At 36.2% G+C, this 19,637-nt stretch overlaps 1 protein-coding gene across 1 annotated transcript in view; it reads right to left on the bottom strand.

Annotated features, from left to right (window-relative positions):
• The window catches only part of nlk2 (nemo-like kinase, type 2), a 164,098-nt gene that overhangs the window by 23,428 nt on the left and 121,033 nt on the right, over nt 1-19,637 (bottom strand). The window contains exon 4 of the mRNA XM_028807112.2: nt 6,470-6,576. Coding sequence (XP_028662945.1) covers nt 6,470-6,576 — 107 coding nt within the window. The remainder of the gene's footprint in view (nt 1-6,469; nt 6,577-19,637) is intronic.

Here is a 19,637-nt window from a genome sequence, read left to right as displayed (position 1 = left end):
AACACTTCTTTAGAGTATAATTATAAAGTCGTTGATGGTAATGAACAATTGAGGATGCCATTTGCGGAGTTTTAACACAAGTATGCTCATTAAAGAGATGCTTATTTCAATTAAGTCAGTCTTTAGCAATGCATTCAAAGTCTATAGTTGTTTTGATTTGTTTTAATTTTACTTTGACACGTCTATGTCTCATATGTCATACCAATTTGAGAATTGATACTTTGGTCTAGTTTTCTTATTGCCTTCTTTTCAACTTGCCTTTTAAGACAGCATTCTAATTCAAGTTGTACTTGCTCAAGTAGTGTTTTGTTAAAAGGACAGATTTCAGGTCATTATTTAAGTTTAAAATATGCCATTAAATTTTTTAAAATTCCTTTGTGTTGATTATACATTAATTTTGTGATTCAGTGTATATTTACTTCATGATTTAGATTACATAAAATTTATGTTAAATATGGTTGCATGTTTTAATATTAGATGCATTTAATCGTGATTAATTGTACACAATTACATGACTATTTTTTTTTTTTTTTTTTTATAAATCGATTCCCAGACCTAATATTATATTATGTATATCTATCTATATCTATATATATCAGTTTCGCTCTACACCAGCGTCATTTAAAAGAGAACAGTGGAATGATGATTCCCTGAAGTTTGCCAGGAATGCCATCGTATCTGTAGACGGCATATCGTCGGCAGATTCCCCGGCACCGGGACCCTACTTTGTCTTAGAGAATGATCTGCTGTACCGAGTTGCGGAACACGAAGGCAAGGTGCGGAAGTTGTTGTTAGTCCCACGGACCTACCGGCAGGAGGTTTGCGAACCAGCTCACGCCCACCTCAGGGCTGAGAAAACTTTGGAGCGAGTGAAACTCCGGTTCTATTGGCCCGGGATCAACGAGGAGGTCAGAAGTTTCTGTCAGTCTTGCCCAGTCTGCCAGCTACGTCAGATACCCAGGAGGGATCGCAAAAGTTTAAACGTGCTCCATGACATAAGACAGAGATGATCGTTCCGTCTCACAATTAAAAGAATGCAAACATATGTTCCTCTTCAAAGGAGTGCGTGTCAGGAGCAGAGAATGTCAGAGAGAGAAAGAGAAAAGCAAACAATCAAAAATCAATAGCAGCTATTCAGGCTTTTAAGTATAAATGTCAGAGAGAGAGAGAGAGAGAGAGAGAGAGAAAAGCAAACAATCAAAAACCGATAGGTGCTGTTCGGGCTTTTAAGTATGCGAAGCACCATGCGGGAAGCATATTGCATGACAAAGCACCAACAAGTAAGCCCAGCAAGGAAGGGAGCGATGTGAAGGTAGTCTTTCAGCCGTTTTTTTAGAGGAGCATCTGTATCCTCTAGGGGTGCAAACAGCCCCCCTGCTCACAATATATTTGAGGAGTTTTATTTAATATGTAATACATGCTCTGATTGGGTAGCTTCTCAGCCATCCGCCGATAGCATCCCTTGTATGAAATCAACTGGGCAAACCAACTGAGACAGCATGTACCAGAAATTAAAAGATACACTGTCCACAGAAACCCACAAACCAGAGAAAAATCCGTGATATATATAGGGTGGTCCAGATCTAACTATGCAACTTTTAATGCAATGCAGGAAAACAATGCAAGACAAAAGAATTGTTCGAATTATCTTACAATAAACGAATGCAGGGCTGGTGCTGCCATCTATCGGCAACAAAAATAATTTTTTGTGAATTCTCTATGTAATAAGCTTAATATGTTATAGCGTAATGAAAATTGCATAATTAGATCTGGACCATCCTGTATTTAAATATGCTTACATATAAAATCCACGATAGAGTCAAGCCGCAAAAGTTGAAGCGCGATATAGCAAGGGATTACAGTATTTGCTTTATAGTACTATATGAATAAATCAGGTAAGCACTTAAATAATCTCTTGGTTGGATTTTCTTAATATGTTTGGCACCAATATAATCATACACATATATGCTGAGACATTACATATTCCTTGTTTCATAATGTACAGTACTTAATTCTCCATGTGTATAGGACAATATTGTATCACCACATGCTAAGAGAAATGGACATGATGTAATGCCAGAATAAAGGAATAATTTATGTAAATTACCTTAACAATGTGATACACAACCAAGAGTTACCAGAACAAGATTACTAAACTTTGATATTGATTATACAAGCATCCAGAAGTGTATCGGACACAGGTCTTTTAGAAATTCCATCTTTTGGTATTTCAATAATGGTGAATTGATTCTCTGACATTACAGTCAAAGAGTCTGTACTTTAGCTAACAGTCATTTCTAGATTATGATCTGTACCTCAGGCTTTCATGCCATCATCAGCTTAGCTACTGTTTCTACAAAAAAAAAATAAATAAATAAATAAAAAAAGTTCATCTTTATTGCTGAAACTCATGCCAATATGTCCCCCAAGCAAAAGACACTGATCTCTCTTCAAGTTAAGTTAGACTACATAATGAGCAATAATTTTTATATTTGATCTTAATCATAATGATATTACCTAAAGAATCTCAGTTTACGTATCCCTGATACAAAAAAAAAAAGAAACAAAACTATGGACAACCTGGTTGTACAGTAATCCCTCGCTGTATTGCGCTTCGACTTTTGCGGCTTCACTCTATCGCGGATTTTATATGTAAGCATATCTAAATATATAACACGGATTTTTCGCTGCTTCTCGGGTTTCTGTGGACAATGGGTCTTTTTACTTCTGGTACATGCTTCCTCAGTCGGTTTGCCCAGTTGATTTCATACAAGGGACGCTATTGGGGGATGGCTGAGTAGCTACCCAATCAGAGCAAGCAGTTAAGTTCCTGTGTGCTGATTGGCTCAGCGACGGAGCGCCAAATTAGATTCTGCTGCGTTAACCAGGAAGTCTCGTCTCGCTCATTCAGCATCAACATGTTTCGCTGTGTAAAGAGTTAACTTTTGTGCTCTTTTTTGTTTATCTTTGTGCATAGTCAAGCCTTTCGTTATGGATCCAAAACGATCTGCTCCTGCTACTTCTTCAGGGGCTGTGCCCAAGTGCAAACGGAAGATGCTAACGATTGCCGAAAAGGTAAAAGTTTTGGATATGTTGAAGGAAGGGAACAGCTACACCGCTGTAGGACGCCATTATGGCATCATTGAGTCCACGATTCTTTTTATTTAAAAAGGAGGAAAAGCATATAAGATCTACAGCCGCAGTGTCCTTTAACCAGGGCACAAAACATGTTGTAAGTGGATGTAATGAGGCGGTAGTCCGGATGGAATCTGCTTTAGGGATTTGGATTGAAGACTGCCGGAGGAAGAAACACGGCAGTGCTACACAATCGCCTGAAGAGGCTCCTTTAGAAGAGCTGTAACACTCTCCTTTGTTGTGCAGTAAAATTAAACTCATCGTTATCAGACAAGTCGTTGTGTCATTGTTGGTGAGTAACCATAATTAATTATCTACGTACAGTACTTATTACATGTACATAGTTTAGTGTCACTGTACACACATTTTACTGTATACAATTTTTCTTGCATTGTACGTATTTATTGCTGGTGGCCTGTCTGTCGTAATGGCTGTAACATATGTGATATCGGAGACGCTCGATATCTTTAAAATAATATTTAGGTTTTACTGTATATAAACAGTGTGTTTACATACGTACATAATTTCAACGAATCTTACCTAATATCTAAGAGAATACAAAGGGTTTATGCTGTATAATTATGTGGGAAACGTTTATAATAGTGTGGGAGAATTTATAAGGGCTTAAAATATATAAAAATAAGCATATGACCATATGGTTTTTACTTTGCAGATTTTCACCTTTCGCAGGGGGTTCTGGAACACAACCCCCGCGATCGAGGAGGGATTACTGCATAGTCAAACAGGTTTGTTTGCACGTGGCCTGAAGAAGCAATCTAATGAATCAATTGGAGACATTATTGAGCCATAAAACCACTGTTATTTATACATGTGCATAACAAATACCATCTCAATGCTATCTCTTTTGGTCTCTGTCTGTCTCTTTTGTTGATCTATCAAGTGAAGACTGCAAATTTTCAATGTTTAATTATGACAACATTTCCAGTTGGCCGCTGTTCTTTTACAGCCAATATTTATTGACAAATTCAATGTGATATAGCTAATATTCCACTAATGCTAATATTAAGCCATTTTAAGCTATTAAAAACACCAAAAAACTACACATACTGTATTCAATTGATAGAGCATAATTCATTTACAAGCAAAGGTCCATCTACATGTAAACTGTATAATACTTGGTGTGGTACAGTAATATTAAATGTAAACTCTCTGTTGGATGTTCACTATTGAAATATACTAGGATTAATATTAACTATTTGTGTTAGTTAGCTATGATACACAATATATACAATTTAAATTGATATCCCTGGTTTCATATTTTATCTAGAATGTTACTTTCAAATGCTAGTCAAGAAAGTTAAACATCACAGTACCATCAATAGTTAATCAGAGGAGTGCAATACTATATATAAGAATGGCCAGGAATGAATATAATCTTACGCAAAGATAACCAAGCAGAGATAGATTAAAGTGAAATCAGGATAAGTGTTCTACAGTTAGTTGCTTTGATGGCAATTTCACCAGCTGTACAAATATAAATGAATTGAATTCAAATATTAGCTTTCATAAAGCCAATGTTAACCCAATGTTAGACATATGTACAGTATGTGAAATTGTGACCATTCTGATGACAACCAACTGATGTTCATAAGTCTTTAAACAGGCTTCCATTTACGTTTAGGGCAAAAGGGAATAAATCAATGAATACATTCTGGATTGCCTACTATGGTCGTAAAAGTCAGCTATGCTAAAAATTTCAACTGAGTAAAACTGACAAATGAGTTGAATTTATAGCTACAAAATTATGGAAACATTTACTGTTAGTGTAAGGATAATCTATCAGTCATATAATTTAAATCTGGAATGAAGACTGTTGAGTTTAAAATAATGTGCTCTTATTAGAGCTGCTAAAACCCAGCATGTGTCAAATTACATTGCAGAATGTGCAAAAAGGGGAGCCAATTTATCAGGCTCATTGGAATTCAGATTTTGACAGAAATTTCTTTTCTCCAGGAATGCTGTAAATCAATATCAGAGGTGTGGTACCCTCCAGTTATTTCCAAATAGCACACTAGACCAACAAATATTCGACTTTAGACAAAAGTCCATTACAACGTTTACCACCTGCCTCACTAACTAGTATCAACTCATTCATATAAAGCCTTTTTACTTTTGGGTGTCATGACCAAGAGATTTGCACATGAAGGCTACATGGACAATCGTGGATTTTAGAACAGCACCAGATCAGTGTAGGCAGAATGATTTGGGCTTCCTTCCAGCATAATAACTAGTTGCTCATGGTTTCCTGTGGCTATTTATTAGTTGAATGCTTAACTACATTTTTTACTCATCTGCTGGAAATGACAATATGACATACTATAGACATTCTATGATGTACGCTGCAATTTCCACAATATGAATGTCTAAATGAGGCATAATTTACCAAAACGCCCAGTTGGATATGTCACAGGGCACCATTTTATATATGCCACAAGTTCACAATAAATCCAGAGCTTTGTAAAAAATATTTGTTTATACCAAAAAGGTTCTGGATTTTTTGAGCATAATGCTGTACTTAAAATTACAAATAATTTCATTAGAAAAGGCATCTAAAATGTTAACACCTCCTGGAGATATCAACATAATACTTAACTGAACAGAAAAATGTTAACTCTTTACAACCTATTTTGGTAGGAAAAGAGATATGCTTAAACAAATAAAGCTGACAAAATGTTGAGCAATAAAATGTATGAAATTTCTGTTCTGGGAGAGAAAAAGATAAAAAAGCAGGTTTTCTTGACATTACATGATGTAAAAGTAGAGAAAAAAAGTCTCATTTAACTACATCTATTAGCAGGAAATCTAAAGCAACATGACTTGCTATGTATTCCTGAAGATCATTACTGATCTGAATGTCTCCAGGAATGCACAGTAAGTCCACTTGTTTTTGACTTGAGACTAAAAGACATAAACACGACTTGAATGAGTGAAAGTCTTCAGAGACACCCTTTAACTACAGGGTTACAGGGTCATTAATATCATGTGTACAGAGTACAGTGAAATTCTGACTTTCATATGCTAATCAATATGCAGCACATCTCCATTCTCAAAGTGGTGAGAATAGCTAACTTACTTTAAAACATCTAAAGGTAATTAAAACAGATAATTAAGCTCATGCCCAACTCTGTTATGATGGTACCACTTTTTATAGTACCTTAGTTAGAAACAGAGGGTGTGCCTATCAACTGCACTTGGAATAAATTAACTATGGGGTAAATTAGGACAGATTACTATATTCTGACCAGGTGGTGCAAGAAGTAAATAGTGTACAAAGGTTCAATTAATTTTAGTTTAATAAAACAGATGCACTTACCTCTTAGTATTTGATATAAGAAAACTTTCACATGGTCTGAACTAAGTGGTTGTGGTGACACAATAATCTTATGAAGGTCACTTTGCATCAACTCTGTTACAACATAGCTGAGATTTGAAGGAAGTTAAGGAAAGAGAAAAATATATAAACATAAAAACATGCATCTGATACAGAATTGTAGATAACAGTAAAATGATAAAACAACATTTTCATTTAAGGGTAAATTCCATTACATTAAAATCTGTTAACATACGTAATGTATTTTGTGACAAATAGGTAAAGTTGGTAATGGTGTCTACATACTTTGGAGTATTGAAATGAACAAGATTAAACACTGCCAATAAATCTGCTCTAACACTAGTAATTGAAATAAAACAAAATATGATTGGTTGAAATTTTACAAATTTGTCATATTTGGTTTCACTGTGGTACATTACAATAGCTATAAGAAAATAGCTAGTCTAGTAATGAATTCATTCAGTTCACAGAATTGAGGAAAATTGCTCAAACAACTTAAAAGAGCGCATATTAGATTGTGTGTGATTTCGAATTAGCTTAATATAGGCAAGTGTGGTTTTAAGCCTGAGTCTGCTATGTCTTAATTTTGATGCTTACCCATGATTATTTTCTGCATTGCATTCTACAATGCTGAGAAGGTATCACTTTCCCACCAAGCAGAGTCAGAAAAAGGAAGGATTGGCATTGAAACAATGATTATAAATGGTGCCCAATTCATAAAAAGACCCGCATACAAGAATGAAGAGTGCTTAAAGATTTATACAAAATGTCTTTATTTAATGTTTTTCCATTTGTAATTCCATATTTCTGATCATAATGTAGCTAAAAAATTAAGAATAAAGTATGACAGCCTAACCAGTATGAAACACCAGCAACAGAACAAACAGGCAGACATGCCGTAAGCTTACAATGCCCCCAAAAAACTCATTGCATTAAAATATATCCTTCATTTTTGGGAGAGTTGCTGCTACTTGCTAATCTCAAAATTACATACGCTAAAATAAGCAAGAGATTTGGAGTTCTCAACCTTTTTCTGTCATACATTCTTTAGGAGTTGACTACTATTGGTCTGGTTTGAAGGTACAGTGGAACCTCGGGTCACGACCGTAATTCGTTCCAAAACTCTGGTCGCAACCTGATTTGGTTGTGACCCGAAGTAATTTCCCCCCCTAGGACTGTATGTAAATACAATTAATCCGTTCCAGACCGTACGAGCTGAATGTAAATATATATTTTTTTTTAAAGTTTTTAAGCACAAAAATAGTTCATTATACATTGAATAACACTGAGAAAACCTTGAAAAGAGAAAACTAACATTGCAAGAGTTCACGCTAATAGCCTTACGAACCGATCGCTATAAACACTTTTTTTTTTTTAATGAGTTTTAAACACAGGGGAAAAAAAGGAACATTTGAACAAATCTGAACTTTATTAAAAACCAACCATAAATAAACAAGAAAGTAACATTGCAGGAGTTCACGCTAATAGCCTTACGAACCAATCACTGTAAACACTTTTTTTAAATGAGTGTTAAGCACAGGGAAAAAAGGAACATTTGAACAAATCCGAACTTTATTTAAAAACCAACCATAAACAACCAAGAAAGTAACATTAAAGGAGTTCACGCTAATAGCCTTATGAACTGATCGCTGTAAACACTTTTTTTAATGAGTTTTAAGCACAGGGGAAAAAAAGGAACATTTGAACAAATCCGAACTTTATTAAAAACCAACCATAAACAACCAAGAAAGTAACATTGCAGGAGTTCACGCTAATAGCCTTATGAACCAATCACTGTCAACACTTTTTTTAATGAGTTTTAAGCACAGGGAAAAAAAAAGGAACATTTGAACAAATCCGAACTTTATTAAAAACCAACCATAAACAACCAAGAAAGTAACATTGCAGGAGTTCACGCTAATAGCCTTATGAACCAATCACTGTAAACACTTTTTTTAATGAGTTTTAAGCACAGGGAAAAAAATGAACATTTGAAAAATCCATAATTTATACAAAAACTAACCTTGCATGAGTTGTGTTCTGGCATGAAGGAAGTGAGGAGGAACTGGGTGGAGAGAAGATTACAGTTTTGAGGTAAAGTCCCTCTGCGCGATGCACGTCTGACCGAGAACAATGTACTGTACTGGTACAGGGAGAGACTGAACACGTGCGTAAATCACTGGTCCGTACGAACCAGAAGGGAAACGAAATAGAGCACAAAGAGTTCACAGCGAATGCACAGGGAGAGCCTGAACACGTGTGGAAATCATCGGCGTGTACGAATCGGAAGGGAAACTGACTTGTTCGTCACCCAATTTGTATGTGTTCAGAGATGTTCATGACCCAAGGTTCCACTGTAACTGCCTATTCATGTCACTTTATTTTTCTACAACATCTTTCCAAAAGCAGAGAATATATTAATGGAATAACCTCAGAAATTACATGTTTGCCCCTTGTTAACTGCGTAAAGTTTTTTTTTTCTTTTTTACAAACTATCTACTTTGAAATATTAAAGGGAAACCTGTGACAATATTTATAAATCAATGGGAAAATAATAAATATCCTGTTAAGTTTAAAATGGCTTACAGTATTATTACCTTTATTTAAAACCTACAATTCAACTATACTCTTGGATTTTAGAACTCCAGAGTACATGCAAGACATAAATAAATACATAAAAGGGATAAGAGTTCAAACAGAAAGAAAAATCAACAAGTTTACACATATATTAAATATTGTGAGTCTATTTTTAAAGACAGCCTATGATTTAACCTCACAGTGCTTTGACTAAGAGCATTACACAATACAGGAGCAGGCACAGAGAATGCACTATTGCCCATACTATACTTGTTCTTAAGACTAAGAGATATACAAGTAATGAAAAAAATATTTCAGAAGAATAAAGTCGTTGAGCAAATACTTAATTCTGGAGTTGGCTGCATCCTTTCGGAATGTAACAGAAAATGTTTCGTAATCTGTAATTCTATCATTTGCTGTAGTACAAGTAGGCAATAAGTGGATTTGAGCAACTTTTTAAAAATGAGAACTAAAAAAGGAAATCATTTACTCTCTAAGTAACAGCACAAGTACAGACGCAAACCAAGTGTAATCAAGAGTCACCGGATCGATCCCCACTCACTCCTATATTTGCCGTTTTCAGTAGTAAGCTGCTCTTTTTGTTAATATTATACAGTACAAACATGCACTTCGTTTGCGTCTGTACTTATGCTGTTACTTAGAGAGTCAGATCGGGGGGAGGGGTGATGTTAGAGCATGTGAGCTTATTCAGTGCAGCAGGAACAACGCACATGTTGATCTTTTTTTTTTTCTTTCAGTACATGTGGCTTCCCTGTTTATTTATACATCTCTGCCTCTCTGTCTCTCTATTACGCAGTGGTCTGACTGTCTGTGTGTTATGGATCTTAAAAATAAAAGTTATAGGGACAGTTGTTCATGTTAATTGCAGTCTCAATTGTTAAAAAAAATTTTTTAAAGGAGCATCCCACATGAAAATATAACAATCTCATTAACTGACAGTGCATACCAATTTATAAATTTTATGTCCGTTTGAGGTTATAAAGAAAAAAAAAAAAAAAGGAACACTTTATCCCCAGCAGGGAATTGAACTCAGGTCTGTCAGGCACGGCAAAGCTGCTGCGCTCTAAGAGGCAAATCTTAGCGCTCTACGCCACGGAAACTGTTGTAGCATCCTTGAAGCTTTTGTGAAAGTGTTTATTTGATCTTTGGAACTCAGGCTTTACACATTCTATAGTTTATGCCTACTACATTTTGTAACATTTATTACTAAAATATGAAAAAGTTTCTGTTTTAACAATGTGTTTACACAGATTACTGTAGAAACAGAACACACATAAAATGCGTGTGTTCCAAATAACGATCTATTATTTCCACTCTAAAACTCCACTTCCCTCCCAGATAATCAATCAAGGCATGAGCTGGGAAAAGTTTGCGCACATTCTAAGTCGGTGGGGGGGATGGAATAGCCGGCTGCTGGCAGCTTGTCTTTTATCAGCACATTTAGAGGACAAAGGATGCTGGCGGAGAGGTGTGAACGGATTTAAGAAGCGATTTAAGGTGGGCCGGAGTTTTTTCATAGGCTCTGGTAATTCTAGTGTAAATCACAAAGATGCCTCCAATATGAAATTTCTACGCTCCCTAGAACACATCATACAAACCAAAAAGACACTGGCAGACAATGCACAAGAAGTAAGGTGTGCCATGGCCAGCCAGTCACATGTAAGATATTCGACTGTTCGTATTTTTAAAAAAGAACAGAGAGCTTTAAGATCGCTGTGAAATGACAACAGCTTTGTTATTACACCAGCCAACAAAGAAGGCATGACAGTTGTAGTGGATAAAGAGCAGTATGTCACCGCAATAGAGGATATGCTCTACAACACCATTACCTATGAGCAAACAGCAAGTAAACCAACAAAAACCACCTAAATAAAATTAACACCACCCGGAGTAAACCATTTAAACGTACAAGATTACTACAAAATGAAACTGTGTGATGTGATCTGCCCGGAATTCTACGGACATAATGCATCTAATATCACTTTGCCAGAAAACCCACTTCCACTTTAATGGAAAATACTATAGACAGAAAGAAGGCATGCCAATGGGGAGCCCCATTTCCATCAACACACAAATGTTAATAAGATGGCAGTTAGAGCAGTGTCAGAGCCTTCAATAGTACACTTAACTGACAAACAGGGCAGCCGGAGCAAACAGGGATGGGAAACTCCAAGATTCATGCAACCCTGTATGCAAGAACTGCAATACAAAAATATCAAGAGGTATCTTATTTCTAAAATATAGACATTAATAAGTATAAAACGATAAACTGTTGCGTTTAAAGTAAGGATGTGACATTGACTTTTTCTATAGGTTAAAATGTATTTTTGTATTCCAGTAAAATGTTTAATCTATCATGAAAGGGGTCTCTATTTCTATGTATGGGTCACTTTTATTCTTTGCTGTTCATTCAGAGGCAACACCCCCTTAGTACTACACCTCTAATACACCCTCCACTTTTAAAGCCTCACAGCAAACCCTGCTGAAGCAGCACAAAACTTATTTATTCCAATTTAAAAATTATATTTTACCACATTTAGGATATATTGTAAGGTGCCGTAATGTTTCAGTGCTCATCTGCATAAAATGTGGCACTACTCACTCTATGTACTCGTATACTTCCAGCTGTGCTTTAGAGTGTGTATTTAGTAAGTCAGGACTCATCTATAGTCCAACAAAAGCATGCAAAAGCCTCAAGAAAGTGTATGTTGATATGCTAGTCTCTCTTCCAAAATATATTGAAGTTACAATTGCATTGCAGATTATTTATACACAAATGCAATGTATACTGTCTGCATTTACGTAAAGCCTTTAAGTGTGTTAGTACAGTAATCCCTCCGCGTTCCAGAACCCCCCGCGAAATGTGAAAATCCACGAAGTAGAAACCATATGTTTATATGGTTATTTTTATATTGTCATGCTTGGGTCACAGATTTGCACAGAAACACAGGAGGTTGTAGAGAGACAGGAACTTTATTCAAACACTGCAAACAAACATTTGTCTCTTTTTCAAAAGTTTAAACTGTCCTCCATGACAAGACAGAGATGACAGTTCCATCTCACAATTAAAAGAATGCAAACATATCTTCCTCTTCAAAGGAGTGCGCATCAGGAGCACAGAACGTCAGAGAGAGAGAGAGAAAAAAGCAAACAATCAAAAATCAATAGGGCTGTTTGGCTTTTAAGTATGCGAAGCACCGCCGGACAAAGCAGCTGCAAGGAAGGGAGCAATGTGAAGGTAGTCTTTTAGCATTTTTTAGAGGAGCGTCCACATCCTCTAGGCCAGTGTGCGAACAGCCCCTCTGCTCACACCCCCTCCGTCAGGAGCAGAGAATGTCAGAAAGAGTGAGAGAGACAGAGAAAAACAATCAAAAATCAATACGTGCCCTTCGAGCTTTTAAGTATGCGAACCACCATGCGGGAAGCATGTCACTTGACAAAGCAGCTGCACGGAACGGAGCAATGTGAAGATAATCTTTCAGCATTTTTAGACGAGCGTCCGTATTGTCTAGGGGTGCGAACAGTCCCCCTGCTCATACTCCCCCCGTCAGTAGCAGAGAATGTCAGAGCAAGAGAGAGAGAGAGAGAAAAGCAAACAATCAACAATCAATGCGTGCTGTTTGATCTTTTAAGTATGCAAAGCACCGTGCGGGAAGCATATCGCTTGACAAAGCAGCCACATGTAAGCCCAGCAAGGAAGGGAGCAATGTGAAGGTAATTTTTCAGTGTTTTTTGAGGAGCGGCCATATCCTCTAGGGGTGCGAACAGCCCCCGTGCTCACAATATATTTGAGGAGTTTTATTTAATACGTAATACCCGCTCTGGTTGGGTAGCTTCTCAGCCATCTGCCAATAGCATCCCTTGTATGAAATTAACTGGGCAAACCAACTGAGGAAGCATGTACCAGAAATTAAAAGAGCCATTGTCCGCAGAAATCCACGAACCAGCAAAAAATCTGCGACATATATTTAAATATGCTTACATATAAAATCCGTGATAGAGTGAAGCCGCGAAAGTCGAAGCGCGATATAGCGAGGGATTACTGTAGTTTGTTTGTGAGTGGCCTTTCTGAACAACTGCTTACAAAAGACCACATTAATGTTCTTTACTTGAATGTTTATTTAATATTTGTTTTAATATATGTACAGACTGTTTTTGAAAGACTGCAATACTAATACAACTGACATTTGTAATGTTTCCTTGAACTACAGTATTTGTTTTCATCAATGTAAAAAAAAAATAGATTTTTATTGTTTACAGAACTTTCATCATACCATATCAAAAGATTACACTACTTTAAGTATTTGCATTTAATGACTAAAATTTCTATTATTTGTTTCAATCAATGTTATGATTTTAATGCATACCAAATTGCAATTTATATAAAAAATATATTTAGTTACATTATATACTGTATTGGGTTTTGAAAATTGTATTGAATTTCAATATTTTTTTTAGTATCTTGCCTGAAGAAGGGGCCTGAGTTGCCTCGAAAGCTTGCATATTGTAATCTTTTTAGTTAGCCAATAAAAGGTGTCATTTTGCTTGGCTTTTCTATACATTCATAATGGCTAACACGGTACAACACCCTAGTAACACCCTAGTACTACTTATCAAAGTTTGAAATTTTAGTATCACAACAATTCTTACTTTCACATGCATTGAAGATTTAGTTTTAAGATCAATAGTGAACTGAAGAAGCCTTTTTCTGAAATGATCCAAAGCTCAATGCTCAATGACAGTTCATTTTTGTCCCTTGGACAGGGGAACAAGGTCAGCAACTATCCCTATTTTTAACTCTAAAACACTATAGCTACTTCTGTATTGCTCTGCACATTAATAGTGAAGAGGCATAAAACAAAGAGAAAGAGGTAAAAAATAAAGTACTAAAATATCTGAATAGAATAAAATATATGGCTCTAATCTAGGTGGTAACAGACATATTCCCATTACATGAAGATACCCTCTTAGGTTTATTGAAATTTATAAAAACACAGAAAGAAAAGGAGGTCTTTGATTAAATGTAATGTAACAGAAGCATCATACAGTAAGTATTGTAAAAGATTATAACAACAACTTGCCTAAATATAATATCTGTTTCATCTGATTTAAATAATAATCATAAAGTACTGTACACATTCTGATATAGGTACAGAAATCACCTTTCAATCTAACTTTTCTAATTGTACAAATTATAATGACTCGGCCCACAGAGCCTAAGTGAATCAACTTGTTGTCTGATGTGATAACAAGAACCTGTCCAAGTTCCTGGGGGTGCACACCATGGATGACCTAACAAAACACCACCTTCCTTGTCAAAAAAGCACAGCGGCACTTCACTTCATGCAATGTCATTAAGGCAAATTGCATTAATATAGACCTTGCTTCAAGCTAAGCTATATATATATATATATATATATATATATATATATATAATATATAATATATAATAAAACTGCAACTTGCATTTATAATACTATTTGTTGTTTAGTGGGTCAAAAAAAAAAAAAAAAAAAAAAAAAGGTCCGTTTTTAAATCCAGTTCGCCGTGTCTGTCTTCGTGGGCGCGATTGCTCGACCGCAGGGAGTTGATGAGGTGATTTGGGCGAGTCGCATCTGATCATTCTCAATTGCTTCGTCGGCTTAGTGTGCCGTGTGAATAAGGCGCTGAGCCCACGGATGAAGACGTATATTTATGGGCCAGTAGGATGGGGGAAGGAAAAAAGAAAAGATAGAACACAAGGAGGTTAAAGAAGGGAAAAGGCAGTCATGGGAGACGATCCAGACACCAGGAAGGAGAAGGCAGCACGAACTGGGGCTCCATGAGGGAGTGCAGGCTTAGTGGGGTGAACCAGCCCCTAGATCGCCTGAGTAAGCGTGTGCAGTGGGGCGAGCGTAATGCAAGACCTCCAAATGGATCTGAGGAGTGACTGAGTGAGCACGAAGGAAGACGGGAGGTGTGCCGACCTCGGACGGTCTGGCTGTGCAGTGTGGCGGCAGCTAAAACCGGGGTTGGCAGAAAGCAGTTCGTGCTGCCAAGGCTCCGTCAACAACGCCAGTGAAGGGTGAGCCGTGGAGACAGAAGTTGGTGTGCTGCGATCGGGTAAGGAGAGAGACAGCATTTTAACGTATATATTTATTATGGATTTTATCCCCACATTTCACTGGCTTTATGGATTTGCTATTTATTTGAGTACTGTATTTTTCTGAACACTGTCCAACGGACACTTTTGGTTTTACTTTGACCGTTTTTAACAAAAGCACTTGAGCACTTTCCAACATCCCCTGGCTTCAATGAGATTTCCCAGCTCATCTTGGTCATAACTATCGACGGTGTTGGTTCAACAGACTCCCATGTGGGAAGAAGGAGTCTGTAGGGGACCGGCACCGTCACAGTATTACACAGTAACCAGATACATTACACAGTATTGAAAAAAAATAAAAAAATAAAACAAGTACAACTTGGCTTGCAGTATTATCCAGTAGTATAGAAACAGTATTCATACATTTGAACATAATGCTCCACATCCGACCTTTTAAAACCAAAGTATCTACAGTTAACAGACACAGCACCTTTTTTCGTCAAAAGTTCTTCTGTGTTATCATGTGCAACTTTATCGTCTGCTACAGCTTCCGTTTCAGAATGTTCCCTGTCCATTTTCACCGCTCAATACCTCCACTAACACATGTACTCTGTTGGATGCGTATTTTGTGGTGCACCAGTGAAAAAGGTCCCCCTTAAACAGTTTCCCGCTGCGCCACGTTCCAAATGTTGTTTAGGCTATTTAAACCGGTGTTCCAGTATAAGAAAAATCCATATCATAACAAAAATAAAAAACAGTTTTTGGTATGAACCGGTATACCGCCAGCACTAGTAAGCATATCTAAATATATAACGCGGATTTTTCACTGCTTTGCAGGTTTCTGTGGACAACGGGTCTTTTTACTTCTGGTACATCAGTTGGTTTGCCCGGTTGATTTTATACAAGGGACGCTATTGGCGGATGGCTGAGAAGCTACCCAATCAGAGCACGCAGTTAAGTTCCTGTGTGCTGATTGGCTCAGCGACGGAGCGACGAATTCAATTCCGCTGCGTTAACCAGGAAGTCTCGTCTCGTTCATTCAGCATCAATGTGCTCCTGCTACTGCTTCAGGGGCTGTGGCCAAGCGCCAATGGAAGATGCTAACGATTGCCGAAAAGGTAAAAGTTTTGGATATGTTGAAGGAAGGGAACAGCTACACCGCTGTAGGACGCCATTATGGCATCAATGAGTCCACGATTCTTTTTATTTAAAAAGGAGGAAAAGAATATAAGATCTACGGCCGCAGTCTCCTTTAACCAGGGTGCAAAACAAGTTCTAAATGGATGTAATAAGGCGGTAGTCCAGATGGAATCTGCTTTAGGGATTTGGATTGAAGACTGCTGGAAGAAGAACAACGGCGGTGCTACACAATCGCCTGAAGAGGCTCCTTTAGAAGAGCTGTAACGCTCTCCTTTGTTGTGCAGTAAAATTATACTCATCATTATCGGACAAGTCGTCCGATTGTTGGTGAGAAACCATAATTAATTTTCTATGTACAGTACTTATTACATGTACATAATTTAGTGTAACTGTACACACATTTTACTGTATATAATTTTTCTTGCATTGTACGTATTTATTGCTGGTGGCCTGTCTGTCGTAATGGCTGTAACATATGTGATATCGGAGACGCTCGATATCTTTAAAATAATATTTAGGTTTTACTGTATATAAACAGTGTGTTTACATACATAATTTCAACGAATCTTACCTAATATCTAAGAGAATACAAAGGGTTTATGCTGTATAATTGTGCGGGAAATGTTTATAATAGTGTGGGAGAGTTTATAAGGGCTTACAATATATAAAAATAACCATATGAACATATGGTTTTTACTTCGCGGATTGTCACCTTTCGCAATCGAGAAGGGATTACTGTAAATCCAATCCAATCCAGAAACAATGTTTACCAATCAGCTTCATTACATTTACTAAATTTGTTCACACTACATTCACATTTTTAAAAATAGATATTTCTGAACCACTTGACTGTTTTTTTTTTTTAAACAAACAGAATGCAATATTTGTCAGCTCCTCAACACTGCTACTGCAAAAATGATATAAAACTTGCTTTAAACATTGTATTTATTAGAACTGAAATTCCAGCTTCAATAAACAATAAATTACTTTAACATTTTAAATGTGATATATAAGATGTATTTCTTTAAATGTACTGTTTTAGCAAAAAACAGTAAAAAAAGTCAACCTATTTTATATTATACAAAACTGTTACAAACTATAGCATTGTTTCTACGTTTCCTTCAATAAAAAAATCTATACATCTCTATAATGGTTAATAAAGTTCAAAAATATACATTGCAGTCATAATAAATTTCATGATCATTTTTGCAAAAGCTTACAACTATCAGAGATGACTACTAATGTTTATTTTGCTGTTCTTCCCCTGATTCAGGCAAAATATATTTTCATCACTGTAGCAAAGTAAATATCCCTGTTTCACAAGGACATCGTGATCTGGTGCGAGTAGTGCTCTTATTAGGTTTAAATCCTTTTGAATTTGAATCTGTAGCATAATGTGTTCCAGATGTCTCAGCTTGTAGTTGCCATGCCAGCTAAACCATCTTAGGTTAAATGAGTGTCTGAAAAACACCTGCACTGTTCAAGGCTTGCTGCACATTAGCAGAGAAGCTCTTCTTACTAAGTGGCTCAGAGGTGAAATTAACTTGAACAGAAGCCATCAGATTATTGTCTAGATAAATTAATGGATTTTTTAGCTTGTGACATAAAAGTAAACCAAGACAATCCTACTGAACTCATTCTTCCAACACCAAACATTAAACCAGACCAGTTTAAATGTGAAGAGCCAATAAGTTAAAGATAGCTAAAAAGTAGAGCAAAGCAATGAAATGAAAACCTGAATGACAGGATAAGAGAGGAAGAATTTTAGTACAAGTTAATGTTTTTTCAATTTTAAAATTCTTTAGTCAACAAGTTTAGGGAAATACATGTAAATAAACAAAATCAATACAATTTAGAAGAACACCACTGAATTTGGAAAAACCTTCTGAAAATGTTTTAATTTACTTTTTGTAATCTTACTTTTGATCTCACCAGAAAGTGTCATCTGCAATTAGTAAGTGAGGACATGGGTAATAAAATATATTAAAACAGTTTAGGTGAACACAAAACTAGGAAAGTCAGCAATTACAATGCAGTGAGAATCTTATTTCCATTAAGCCTTTACAGACCTTAAGCATAAATTGTCTCCCTTTGCAAGACACATGAGAGATCTAAATGCACTGGTGACCTAAGGGTTCTCAAGGTTACCCTACAGTTCCAGGCCTTTGGGCTTACCACCTGCTGCTAGCACTGGTTTGAGGTATCTGTTGTAGGCTTGAAGCCCCTATTGTCCTGTAGTTAATATCTCCAACTCCTGTTCTATCCATTAATGAACTCCTAGTTTGGCACCCCTTCCATTTAAACTTTTGAGGTCAGAGGGGGAAAAAAATTAATTTGAAAGCCCTCAAAGTTCATGATTTGCTTCATTGTGAAGGCTCGATACAAGTTATTTATTGTCTAGGATGACATAATGTGCCATTAGTCTGCTTTTTCAGTTCCATTATAGATATAAAGTTTGCAAGATAATATAGCCTGCAAGTAGCTTTGTTGATATACAATTTATTTATTTAGCTTATAGGACTTGACCACTCTAGTTTATGTTTAAGCTTTAAAGTTGAGATGGAAGCAATAGGTTCTTACATTGACATCCGTTATTATATGATCCACTAGAAAAACATAATGGATCAGAAAATTAACTTTCATATGATTTAGTTCACATCAGTGTCCTCCAAACTGGTTGACCAAAGCCAATTTGTTTACTCACTTATTTGCCAACTCTATGACAATCAAAGAGCAAGGTTTGGAAAACAGTTTGCTGTTAATTTCATTTTAATCATTTCAATTAAATCAGTAACTGAAAATTCAACTAAAGAAATAAAATATTTTCAACGGATTCCATGAAAGAATAGTTTTCTGTGAAAACCTGTTACTTTAAATATGATTAAAATTAACTTTAATTGAAAATAAAGTAACAGAAACATGATTACAAGGATTAAAAAGGCATGATAAACATTATGACTATATATTTACAATAGATTTTTTTTAATTAATTGGTTTTGTGCAGTGCATCAACCATGCATTGACATGGCTAAAATGTAAAAAAAAAAAAAAAAAATTGATGGACTATTAGGATGAAACATGTACTAGTCCAGGGAAATCTGTATTAGTTTTTTTGTTTTTCAAAGTGCAGCAGAAAAAAAGTTAACAAAAATGTAATTAGTAGTTAACATCACATACAAGTAGAACATCGCATAAAACAGAGAATGAGTTAATAAAGGGAAATGCAAGATAAACACAAAAGACTGTTATTTAGGTAAACAATGCAAGAAAAAAATGCATGAGGTTATGATCCAGCGGAAGCTGCAGCACATTATGGGAGAGCAGCAAAAC

Source organism: Erpetoichthys calabaricus, chromosome 8 (genome assembly GCF_900747795.2).
Source record: "Erpetoichthys calabaricus chromosome 8, fErpCal1.3, whole genome shotgun sequence".
NCBI lineage: Eukaryota > Metazoa > Chordata > Cladistia > Polypteriformes > Polypteridae > Erpetoichthys > Erpetoichthys calabaricus.
This window is presented reverse-complemented; position numbering and strand designations above follow the sequence as displayed.